This window comes from Mirounga angustirostris, unplaced genomic scaffold, assembly GCF_029215605.1.
Source record: "Mirounga angustirostris isolate CCGP_5_RB_7025 unplaced genomic scaffold, mMirAng1.0.hap1 SCAF_6, whole genome shotgun sequence".
NCBI classification, from domain to species: domain Eukaryota; kingdom Metazoa; phylum Chordata; class Mammalia; order Carnivora; family Phocidae; genus Mirounga; species Mirounga angustirostris.
The window spans coordinates 120,903,564-120,916,820 of NW_026991714.1; the positions used below are offsets into that span (position 1 = coordinate 120,903,564).

Consider the following 13,257-nt stretch of genomic DNA (forward strand, 5'->3'; position numbering starts at 1 on the left):
GCATAGCACCAAACTAATTTCCTAAATTACCAGTTTCATTAGAGCACTCCCCACCTCAAAAACTCTTAACAGCTCCCAATACTGGAAAAGCCCAACTAACATTCAAAGCCCAGGCTAGCATTATCCTACTTTTATAATACACAATTGGTTTCCTCCTACTTCCCACACTGAAATTCTCTAAGGCTCCAACTAGACTAATCTGCTCACTGTCCGTCCCCGACCCCAAACCCGGCATGCCTAGGCTGGATTACGTAAACACCACTGCTCACCCTCCCACCCACTTTCTGCTTTTCCTTCAAAGGCCAGCCCAGACCCCCCTCCTCTATCCCTGCCCTAAATTGTGCTCCCAAAGCACGCACTGACCAGACTGCCCATCTTCTGACCCTAGTCAAACACATCCTTTTTAGCTGGCTATACTCTCTTGGCATCTTAATCCGCTCAAACGAAGTCAAAGTTCCTTGGAAGGCAGACCACATACTTACACAGAGGGTCTATCACAGCGCCCTGCACTTTTTAGGTCCTAGATATTATTAAAACCAGAGGAGGGGTTCAAATGATACATCTAAGTAAGGCAAGACCATACTGCGCATCTTTTCCAAGTCCTCTCTATTCACAGTAAAAGGCATTCAGCGTTCGCTACAAGGCTATGTATTTCTAGTATACACTGAGCGGCAAAGTGGAGTGAGCACGCCACCGGATGGCAAAAAAAAAACCCAAAAAAACCCGCGTCCCCATCCTGGTTTTTGCCACAAGCCCTGCGATTGGGAAATCACACAATATCTCTGGGCCTCGGTTATCTCAGGTGTAAAACAAGGGAGCTGCTTTGACGGATCCCAAGGTATCCTTCGGCTCCCGAATCCCCCCGGACAGGAAACCCAACACTCGTCTACTCACTCAGGCGCAGGCACGCAAACTTTTACGGTTCCCAACGCAGGCATTTCCATATAGTAGTGGAAACTCCGTCCCCATGGAAAAAAGCAGGGCTGAGAGGAGGGTGAGAAGCGGTCTCCCTAGACTCGGATTCCTTTACCCCATGACCAGGGGCAGTCGGACTGAGGTTCCCGGCCCCTCACGAGCAGACTCCCAGGAGAGTGGCACGGCAAGGCTCCCGGGAGCCGGCCGGGGTCACTCCGTCCGCGCCCGCGCCCCCCGCACTTGTGACACACGCCCCGTGACCCCGGGTCACAGTCCCCGTCCGCCCTCACCGGCCCGAGGGGCGCCCTCCTCTCCCGGCAAGGCCCCGCGCTCCCGCCCGGCTGGCTGCCCTTCCGGGCCCCGGGGCGGCCTCTGCGCGGGCGTCCGGGCCCCAGGCCGGCGGGACTTCCAGCTTCTTGTGGATGCTGGCTTTAAGTGCTGAATCACCACTTTGCAACCCGAGCTCCAACCCACCGTGACCCGCGGGCCCCGAGGGCCCAGGCGCTCCGCTCCGCTTACCCACAGAGGCGCTCCGGGGGCAGCAGGCGGGCGCCGAGGACGGAGCGGAAGGTGCTGGGCCGCGCGGAGTGCAGCAGCCACGCTAGCCGGTACCGCATACCCCAGCACAGCCGCCGGGAGCACCGCGGACGCTTCCTTCTTGCGCCGGGAGCCGGCCCTGCCCACTGCGCATGCTCAGTCCGCCGCGCCGCGCCGCCTCCCGGGAGCCTCTGAGTGGCCGGCGCTCCGGGTTTTGCCTGGAACCCGACAGGGTCGGGGAGGCGGGCGTCCCAGGCCCGAGCCAGCGAGCGGCGGGAGCCCAGCGACCAGGCTTTCCCAGGCTGGGGGTTACCGGCAGGGTCACACGGGGCGCACGTGGGAAGGCGGCGAGGTGTACCTGGCTAAGTGTATGTAGGGGACAGAGTCTCACGAATATTGTGAGAGCACAAGGGGCCATGTTTGCGGAGGCGCCCCCATTGGCTGTCGCTCTGGGCCGTGCAGGTGTTGGAACGAAGTCCGAGGATTAGGCGGCCTCCCGGCGAAAGATTCTGCGGGGGGCGCGCGGCCCGCGGGCTTCCTCTAGAGCGCGGTGGGCCCCGGGGGGAGTTAGATCAGGGGGGCCACGAGAGGGAGGCGAGGACCTGGGGGAAGTTAGCAGCCCCTCACGGAGCAAGGGGGAGACGGGACTGGCCACGGCGAAAAAAAGCTTCCGTGGACTTCCAAATCCAGAGTAGAAACTCCTACTCTCTACTACTGCCGTATTAAAACACCAGCACACACACATATATATAGTACTTCTATTGTCGGTTTACTTTAGTCACTATTTATAACTTTTTCCCCTGATGGCTTTATGGTGTTGTGCATCCAAGAACAACCTGATAGTTGTTAGGGATCTGACTTTCGATTACATTTCCATTTTACGGGGGTCTTTAGGACAAAATGCAATTAGGGATAGTGACTCCCTAGCTTGAGTACCTTTAAGTCTCCGTCGTGGCGGGCCTAGGGCTGCAGTCATAATGCTTTGAATCCCATTATTGCTTCAAATTAAGAATTCAGGAAGAGGTTCCCTTAATCAAATGGATGATTCATTAAAGAGCTACAGGGATTAAAAAAAAAAAATACAGTTTCGGCTAAAGGCAACCGTTGGATGGATGGAAACTGAGGTACCAGAGACGAGGAAGCACTCCTAGTGCAATGTAGGGTAAAATTCCACAGTATTACATTCTAGCCTCAATCCACCTCTACTAGTGTCCTGTAGCTGCCCTAACAAATTATCACAAATTTAGTGGCTTAAAACAATAGAAATTTATTCTCTCACAGTCTGGAGGCCAGAAGTCCAAAATCAAGGTATTGTCAGCGCTTTACTCCCTACAGAGGCTCTTAGGGGAGAATCCGTTCTTTGCTACTTCCAGCTTCTTGTGGATGCTGGTTTCCTTGGCTTATGGCCACATCACTCCAATCTCTGCCTCCGTCTTCACATTGCTTTCTCCTCTGTGTGTCTTTCTTCTCTTTTGCAAGGACATTCGTCATTGGATTTAGGGCACAATCACATAATCCAGGATTATCTCATCTCATCCTTAACTTGATTGCATCTGCAAAGATACTTTTTCCAAATGAAACACAGCTTCCTGGGGTTCTGACATGGACACATATTTTGGGGACCACCACCAAATCGGTACCCCACCTTTCCAGCTTCTACCCCCACCCTCTACTAACTGCAATTCACACAGCTGTCACAGCAAATTAATGCTTATAACAATACTAACTTGTCAGATCTCTAGCAACTTTCAAGCCCAGCTGAAATAGTGTTGCCTTTACAAAACTTTCCCTCACTTCCATTCCTCACATACCTTATTGGAAGTAACCACTCTCTGATCTGAGCTACCAGAGTAGTTGGCCTCTCTCCAAAGGCACTTATTTGAATTTTAACCTTCCATGCTTGCAAGAAGCAGTAGATTAGGAATGATGTCTTAGACATTTTTGTATCTCACCTGGCAGCAAGCCCAGTGCTTAGTTAATTACCACTTATCAACTGCATGTTTGCTGAATCTGATTAAGCCTCTAGATGTAACTACCATTCATAGGAAATTCAGGATATAGGCATGCTGAATCACACCGTAAGGATACAACCAACAAAATTTAGAATGTTTGGAACACTACAGGAAAAGTGACCTGAATTGCATAATAAGAGAGGAAGGAGAAACCTATGCATTAAAGGGGACTTAGAATTGACAAGTTATGACAAGCTGTTCATAAACTTTTATATGAAAATGCAAAGAGCAGGAAGACCCAAGCCAGTCTGGAAGAAGAATCTGGAACAGTTATAGTACCAAGTATTAAAAGTTACTATTAAGCTATAGTAATTGAGATAATATGATAATGGCATGAGGGCAGACAATAAGCCATGGAAAACTATTTGGCAGTATCTATTAAAGCTGCATATATGCATATGCTATGACCTAGCAATTCAACTTCTAGCTATATAGCCAACAGAAATGTAAATATGCATCCACAAAAATACATATACTAGAATGTTCACAGCAGCACAATCAATAATAGTCCCAAACTGGAAACAATCCAAAGCCCATCAACAGTAAAATGCACAGGAAAAATAAATTGGGGAATATTCACACAATGGAATACTGTACAGCAATGAAAATGAACAAAAACTACACTTAAAAATATGGATGATTCTCACAAACATGATGAAAAAAGCCAGACCCAAAAGAGTATTTACTATATAAGTCCCATTTATATAAAGTTGAAAATCAGGCAAAACTAATCTGCAGCATAGTATTGAAAGTCAGATTAGTGGTTAGGGAGAATAAAGGGGGCTTCTGGGTTATGTTTTAAGTGGTTATATTGAGTTTTTGAAAATAAATTGAGCTGTACACTTATGATTTATTTACTTTTCTGTTTGGAGCACTTCAGTAACACCTTCAAAAGATAATATTTAAAAATGCAAAACAGGGGCATCTGGCTGGCGCAGTCGGTAGAGCACGTGACTCGGGATCTCAGGGGTTGCAAGTTCAAGCCCCACATTGGGCGTGGAGCCTACTTAAAATAAAATTTAAAAAATTTTAAAAATGGAAAACAAAAAATACATTAATCAAAATGATATGTTTGGTTTTTATTTGAATCTTAATTTGAGTAGACCTATTATGAAAAAGAAGCATTTATGAGATAATCAGAAAAGTAAGAATAGTGAGTAGATATTTGATGATATTAAATAATCATGTTACTTCTGATGGTGTGTTAATGGCTATGGATTTTTCTTTTTAGGGTTCTTTGAGATATATACTGAAATAATTCAATGCCTGGGATTCAACTCAGAAAATTCAGTGGCAGATGAGGGAGGAGGGGAAAATACAGATAAAACAATATTATTGGCCATGAACTGATGATTTTTTTTAAAGATTTTATTTATTTATTTGACAGAGAGAGACATAGCGAGAGAGGGAACACAATCAGGGGGAGTGGGAGAGGTTTTTTGTCCCGCCTGGCAGAGAGCCCCGATCCCAGGACCTTGGGATCATTACCTGAGCCGAAGGCAGACACTTAACGGCGAGCCACCCAGGCGCCCCTGAACTGATGATTATTGAAGCTGGATAATGAATGCTGGGGTGGGGAGGGTATTATACCATTCTCTTTGATTTTGTGTATGTTTGAAATTTTCTATGATAAAAAGCTTTGTGGGGTAGCTGGCTGGCTCAGTCGGTAGAGCATGTGGCTCTTAATCTCAGGGTCATGAGTTCAAGCCCCACATTGGGCATGGAGTCTACTTAAGAAAAAAGTTTTATGGGGTGCCTGGGTGGCTCAGTCGTTAAGCGTCTGCCTTCGGCTCAGGTCATGATCCCAGCGTCCTGGGATTGAGTCCCACATTGGGCTCCCTGCTCAGCGGGAAGCCTGCTTCTCCCTTGCCCATTCCCCCTGCTTGTGTTCCTGCTCTTGCTATCTCTGTCTCTGTCAAATAAATAAATAAAATCTAAAAAAAAAAAGAAAAAAGTTTTATAATGTATGGTAGTTTTAAATATAGTACTATGGTAATAAAACACCTAAAAGCAACATGAATTTTTAAAGATGTTTATATGTGATTTATTAATTATAAATTTGTTCTTTAAGACTTTTTCTAAATGACTTACTTGCTAGTCCTTGAAGGTAAATTTGAGTTACTTTATGTACAGTTCTTGAAATATTAATGTAAAAATCTATAACTCATATTTTCTACAGTTACAACTACTCTTGATTTATCCACTCAACAAATATGGGCCCACCCCTTGCTTTATATGTTGAGGATACACCAGAGAAAAGAAAAACCAGGTTTCTATTCTTGTGGGGTTTACATTATAGCGAGAGAAAGAAGTAAACTAATAATTATATAAAACAATTACATAATATAATTAAAATAGTATTAGGGTGGCGCACCTAGGTGGCAAAATAGGTTAAGCATCTGACTCTTGGTTTTGGCTCAGGTCATGATATCGGGGTCCTGGGATCAACTCTGTGACAGGCTCCCCGCTCAGCATGGAGTCCGCTTGAGGTTCCCTCTCCCTCTACCCCTCCCACTCATGCACTCCCTCTCTCTCTCTCAAATAATTAAATAAATAAACGTTTAAAATGATGATATGGGGGCACCTGGGTGGCTCAGTTCGTTAGTCTGCCTTCAGCTCAGGTCATGATCCCAGGGTCCTGGGATTGAGACCCACATCGGGCTTCCTGCTCATCGGGAGGCCTGCTTCTCCCTCTCCCTCTGCTGCTCCCCCTGCTTGTGCTCTCTAACTCACTCTCGCTCTCAAATAAATAAAATGGTTTAAAAAAATTTTTTTTAAATAAATAAAAATAAAATGATGATATGATGATGTAACCAGGGTGGGTTTTTCTGCTGTCTAGCTTCACCCAAGTAACAGTTCTGGAACTTTCCCTCCATCATCACTATTGCCCACTGGTGGGGGGAAGTGGCAAGTTCTCACTAGCTGTATTAAAGGGGCTTATTCATGTCCTGGGCTGTTGACAGCAGGAGTGTATACATGGGACTGTTTAGGTGGGAGATCAGCAAAAACTTAGAGCATAGGGTTCAGTGTTCGGGCTGCATAGGCAGCTGTCAATGGAGAGCCAGCTTCTGTGGCCCTTCTCATGGGTTAAGCCCTCACCAGAACCTCACCTAGGATTTCCTCTCTCTCTTCCTCTCTCTCTCTCTCTCTCCAGTTCCTATTCTCCCCATCAGCTTCTTCCTAAATCCCTTTTGTCCCATCTAATGTTCCAGCCAGGAGTTTCTCAACTTGAGTTTGGAGTTGGATAGGAGCAGTCATCTGGTTCCCCTTATGTCACCGTCTTACTTAGGGCTCTTCTCAGGGCTTTCCCTTAAAAGCCTAGTTTGAAAGTTGCAAACACTGAATATCCCCTTTTCTCTTTGCTTTCCTGCTGAAAGAATCCTAATTCTCCTGGACATCTTTGGTCTCTAGAAAGGGTTTTGAGGTATGGCAAAGAAAGAAAAACATGTAAGAGTAAAATTTCAGCATCTTCTTTCACTAAGTGGTGAAAGAAAGAAATTGAGTTTCATGAAAGAGTTCTGGGGGTTACTTCAGATAGAGTGGTTGGAGAAGGGGGTGTTTCCTCTGAGGAAGTGACCTTGAAGTCCTTGAAAGGGAGCCAGTTATAGGAACAGGTGAGGGAAAAACTCCAGACAGTGGAGAAATATCAATTGCAATAGTTTGGGAGAGGAGAGAGTCTGGCATAATCCGGAATCTGCCAGAAGCCCAGAGAACTGGAAACCTCTCCTGTTCTCTCACAGCTAACCTTTGCTACTGAGATTCTACTATTAGGACACTACAGCAACACAAATTTGGATTTGGGGAACTCTATACTTAAGCATTTTAGGATTTTTTTTATAGGCTTATGAACAGTTCATGAACTGTGTTTTTTCCCTCCGTTTATAAGGACATGCAGACATACTGTTTGTTCTCTTTGGCATGCATACCCACAGAACCTAACACGATTCTGGCAACTATGGAAAAAGATAGCTAAAGTCAAGTGCTCCTCAACTGTTCACTAAAGATTTGCATAGATGTTGCTCAAGAGCCTTAAAAGATCATACAAATAAAAATATTTATGGAGGGGCGCCTAGGTGGCTCAGTCGTTAAGCGTCTGCCTTCGGCTCAGGTCATGATCTCAGGGTCCTGGGATCGAGCCCTGCATCAGTCTCCTTGCTCAGTGGGAAGCCTGCTTCTCCTTCTCCCACTCCCCCTGCTTGTGTTCCTGCTCTCACTATGTCTCTCTCTGTCAAATAAATAAAATCTTAAAAAATATATATTTATGGAGAATTTTCAAGGGCTTGGAAGAATGCTTATGTTAAATAAAAATCCAGGTTGCAAAACTACATATTTATGATCTCAATTATTAAAAATATACATATAGATAATTGGAAAGAAGTACATCAAAACATTAACAGTGGTAATCACTACATGGTGGAAATCTATTACCCACACGTAGGAATTCCAGAAAGGAAGAACAGAGAAAACAAGTAGAATAATTTTTTTTTTAAGATTTTATTTGTGAGAGAGAGAGAGAGCATGAGATGGGAGAGGGATGGAGAGACAAGCAGACTCCCTGCTGAGCAGGGAGCTTGACTTGGGGCTGGATTCCCAGACCCAGAGATCATAACCTGAGCCAAAGACACTTAACCAGCTGAGTCATCCAGGTGCCCTCAATGAATAATTTAAAAACATTTCCCACAACTGAAGGAAATGAGTTGCCAGACTGAAAGAATTCACCAAATGCCCAGCCCAATAGGTGAAAGTAGACACACACCAAGGCATTTCATTACAGAATTTCAGCACACTGAAGGGAAAGAGCAGACTGCTTAAGGTTCCAAAGAGGGGGGAAAAAGGCCACATATAAATGATCAGGAATTGGAATGGCTTTGGACTTCTCAGCAGTAGCAGAAACTAGAAAACACTGTCTTCAAATTTCTGGGGCAAAAATGCCCAGCCCTAATGGTGGCACAGAGGCCACAGAGTTCCCAGTCTTCAGGAATTACTTGCAGTTGTACAAATAGGCATCTCAGAAGTAACCTGTATAAATCAAAACCTGGAAGGTTCTCCACACGTTTTCTCTGTGTGAAAAACCCCTGGACCTCTTCATATCCCAGAGTGTGAATGTGGGAGGGATTTGCAATAGTAATCAAGACTGATGTTTCCAGGTGGAAGAAGAACTCAGGGTCATATATTTTTTTTCAGGATCATATTTAATATGTGATATTTCTTATACAAACCACCCATGTTTGTGATTATAAAATCATATCTACTATAATAATTATTAGGGCAAATTTTAAAGACATAAAGTTGTAGTAATAATCATGGGTATAAACTAATATTTTTGGAAAATATGCTAATGAGTTCGTGGGTTATATAAAACACTCATTTCTCCAGATTACTAGTAATTTCCAAAAGGTTGCAAATAGAAAGTCCCAGACAGTAGCAAACATTTGTCATCCTTCAATTATTCAGAAAGGCCTACCTACTTGCTTGGAAGGAAATACAGGGAGAACAAAACACAAATTTATATTTCAATAAAATGCAATTCTGTACTAAGATAGTAGAATGCCTATTAAAAATGCTTTTCTTTGGGGTGCCTGGGTGGCTTAGTCATTAAGCGTCTGCTTTCGGCTCAGGTCATGATCCCAGGATCCTGAGATTGAGCCCTACATTGGGATCCCTGCTTGGCGGGAGGCCTGCTTCTACCCCTTTCACTCCCCCTGCTTGTGTTCCTGCTCTCGCTATCTCTCTCTGTCAAATAAATAAATACAAAATCTTAAAAAAAATAAAAAATAATAAAAATGCTTTTCTTTGTTATCAAGGTAAGAATAAAGCTCTGTGAAATGATTAGAATCTTTTTTTCCAAGGGATTACAGGCTTTATTTTTATTTTTAAAAATATAAAGATTTTATTTTTAAGTAATCTCTACACCCAACATGGGGCTCAGACTCATAATCCCAAGACCAAGAGTCACATACTCCACAGGCTGAGCCAGCCAAGCACCATAGCTTGCTTGCTTTATTTATTTATTTATTTATTTATTTATTTATTTATTTATTTATGTTTCTTTGTTTGTTTGTTTTTGAGCAGTTTTAGATTAACCGAAAAGATGAGTGGAAGGTATATAGATATCCCATATACTCCTGATCCCACATATGCATAGCCTCTCCCATTATCAATATTCACCCACCATCAATTTATTACAATGGATGAACCTACACTGACACATCATTATCACCCAAAGTCCTTAGTTTACATTAGGGCTCACTCTTGGTATTGTATGTTCTTTTTTTTTTTTTTAAAGATTTATTTATTTATTTGAGAGAGAGTGGGGGGGGCAGAGGACAAAGGAGAGAGAGAATCTCAAGCAGACTCCCTGCTGAGTGAAAAGCCTGACGTGGGGCTCCAGTATTGTACATTCTATGGGTTTGGACAAACGTATAATAACATACATCCACCATTATAGTATAGTACATAGCATTTTCACTGCCCTAAAAATCCTCTATGCTAGGAGTGTGTGGGTGGCTCAGTCAGTTAAGCAGCTGGCTGACTTTTGATTTGAGCTCAGAGTTGTGAGATCGAGCCCCACATTGGGCTCTGTGCTGGGCATGGAGCCTGCTTAAGATTCTCTTTCCCTCTCCCTCTGCCCCTCTTCCCCAACTTGCTCTTGTTCTCTCTCTCTAAAAAAAATCCTCTGTGCTCTGCCTATTATTCCTCCTTTCCCCAACCCTTAGCAACCACTGATCTTTTCACTGTATCCATAATTCTGCCTTTTCCAGAATGTCAAATAGTTGGAATAATATAGTATATAGCCTTTTCAGATTGGCTTCTTTCATTTAATAATATGCATTTCAGTTTCTTCCATGTCTTTTTATGGCTTAATTGTTCATCACTTTTTTCGTGCTGATAAATATTCTATTGTCTGGAGGTACCACAGATTGTTTATGCCCTCACCTACTGCAGAACATATTGGTAGCTTCCGTTATTTTGGCAATTATGAGTAAAGCTGCTAAACATCTGTGTGCAGTTTTTTATGTAAACATAAAACTCCTTTGGGTAAATACTAGGGAGCATGGGGCGCCTGGGTGGGTCAGTTGGTTGAGCGACTGCCTTCAGCTCGGGTCATGATCCCGGAGTCCTGGGATCGAGTCCCGCGTCGGGCTCCCAGCTCAGCAGGGAGCCTGCTGCTTCCTCTGACCCTCTCTCCTCTCATGCTGTTTCTCTCTCTCCCTCTCTCAAATAAATAAATAAATAAAATCTTTTAAAAAAATACTAGGGAGCATGATTGCTGGACTGTATAATAAGAATATGTTTAGTTTTGTAGGAAATGACCAAAGTGGTCATACTATTTTGTATTCCCACCCACAATGAATGAAAGTTCTTATTGCTCCACATTCTTACCAGCATTTGGTGTTGTCAGTGTTTTGGATTTTGGCCATTCTAATAGGTATGTAGGGTATCTTGTTGTTGTTTCAATTTACATTTCCCTGATGACATGATGTGGAGCATCTTTTCACATGTTTATTTGCCATCTGTATTCTTCTTTGCTCAGGTCTCTGTTAAGGTCTTTGGCCTGTTTGCCAGCCCCCTCCCAGCTTTATTGACATATAAGTGACAGACAAAATTATATTTAGAGTGTACAATGTGGCGGCACCTGGCTGGCTCGCTAGGTGGAGCATGCAACACTTGATCCCAGGGTTGTGAGTTCAAGCCCCACGCTGGATGTAGAGATTACTTAAAAATAAAATCTTAAAATTGGGGTGCCTGGGTGGCTCCAGTTGGTCAGGCATCTGACTTCAGCTCAGGTCATGATCTTGGGGCCCTGGGATGGAGCCCCGTGTCAGGCTTTGCGTTCAGTGAAGAGTCTGCTTCTCTCCCTCTCCTTCTGCCCCTCCCCCACTCGTGCTTGTACTCTCTCTCAAATAAATAAAACCTTTTAAAAAAATCTAAAAAAAATGTGCAATGTGGTGATGTATGTATGTATACATTGTGAAAGGAGTCCTCCCATTAACGCGGGCCCATTTTATAATTGCGTTGTTTTCTTATTTTTTAGTTTGAAGTGTTCTTTGCATCTTTTGCATAATTGTCCAAACACATCTTTTGCTAAAATTTTCTCCCAGTATGTGGCTTGTCTTTTCATTCTCTTGATAGTATCTTTCACAGAGCAGAAAATTTTAATTTTAATGAAATCCAACTTACTGATTATTTCTTTCATGGATTGTACTTTTGGTGTATCTAAAAAGTCATCACGAAATCCAAGGTCATCTAGATTGTTTCCTGTGTTGCCTTCGAGGAGTTTTACAGTTTTATATTTTATGTTTATGTGGTCCATTTTGAGTTAATTTTTATAAAGGGTGTAAGGTTTGTGTCTAAATTAATTTTTTTTTGCCAAAAGCACTTTTTATATTTATTTTTTAATAAGATTTATTTATTTTAGAGAGAGAGCGAGAGAGCACAAGTGGGAGGGGTAGAGGGAGAGGGCAAGAGAATCTCAAGCAGACTCCACACTGAGCATGAAGCCGGAGGCAGGGCTCAGTCCCACCACCCCAAAATCGTGACCTGAGCTGAAACCAAGAGATGGACGCCTAACCGAATGCACTACCAAGGCACCCCAGCACTTTTTTTTTATTATTATTATATGGTATCACATATGCCCTTGTTTTTTTTAAAGATTTTTTAAATTTATTTGACAGAGAGAGCACAAGCAGAGGGAGAGAGAGGGAGAAGCAGGCTCCCTGCTGAGCAAGGAGCCCAATGTGGGACTTGATCCCAGGACCCTGGGATCACGACCTGGGCCGAAGGCAGCTGCTTAACCGACTAAGCCACCCAGGCCTCCCTCACATATGCTTTTGATACTCTTTTCCTTTTCTAAAGATTTATTTATTTATTCCAGAGAGAGAGGGAGTGCACGAGTGGGAGGGGTAGAGGGAGAGGGAGAATCTCAATTGGACTCCATGCTGAGCTCAGAGCCTGACATGGGGCTTGATCTCACCACCCCAAGATCACAATCTAAGCTGAAACCAAGAGTCAGACACTCAATCGACTGGGCCACCCAGGAGCCCCAGACCCAGCACTTTTTATATTTAAAAATGAATCACTACAGAGAGAAGATAGCAGTATTTCCATTACAAATAACAAAAATCACGTTGAATTTTTTTGTTATTGAGATATAATTCATATACCACAAAATTTGCCGCTTTAAGATTTTTTTTTTTTGAGAGGGAGAGAGAGGGAAAGAGAGGGAGAGAGAGAGAAAGAGACAGAGAGCATGCACGCACATGAGCGAGGGCGGAGGGGCAGAAGGAAAGGGAGAGAGAGAATCTTAAGCAGGCTCCACGTCCAGCCCAGAGCCCAGCATAGAGCCAAATGGGGCTCAATCTCACAACCCTGAGATCATGATCTGAGCCAAAATCAAGAATCGGATGCTTAGGGTGCCTGGGTGGCTCAGTCGGTTAAGCGTCTGCCTTCGGCTCAGGTCATGATCCCAGGGTCCTGGGATCGAGTCCCACATCGGGCTCCCTGCTCTGCGTGGAGCCTGCTTCTCCCTCTCCCACTCTCCCTGCTTGTGTTCCCTCTCTCGCTGTGTCTCTCTCTGTCAAATAAATAAGTAAAATCTTAAAAAAAAAAAAAAAAAAAGAATCGGATGCTTAACTGACTGAGCCACCCAGGCACCCCTGCATACAAATTTTTATGTGGATATTTGTTTTAATTTCTACTGACTGAATACCTAGGAGTGGAAATGTTAGGGCATGTGGTAAATCTAGGAACTGCCAGACTGTTTTGCAAAGTGGCTGCACCATTTTGCATTCCT

The 13,257-nt window shown here is 43.7% G+C and overlaps 1 protein-coding gene across 3 annotated transcripts in view; it reads right to left on the reverse strand.

Annotated features, from left to right (window-relative positions):
- IDE (insulin degrading enzyme) overlaps nt 1-1,610 on the reverse strand; it is a 107,480-nt gene extending 105,870 nt beyond the window's left edge. For 2 of the 3 annotated variants that reach the window (XM_045878424.2, XM_045878423.2), the window contains exon 1: nt 1,435-1,610. In XM_045878424.2, coding sequence (XP_045734380.1) covers nt 1,435-1,532 — 98 coding nt within the window. In that variant the 5' untranslated portion in view covers nt 1,533-1,610. Of the gene's footprint in view, nt 1-894; nt 916-1,434 lie in introns of those variants that run through there. The other variant, XM_064595024.1, reaches the window with a different exon arrangement.
- Between the last annotated feature and the right edge of the window lie 11,647 nt (nt 1,611-13,257).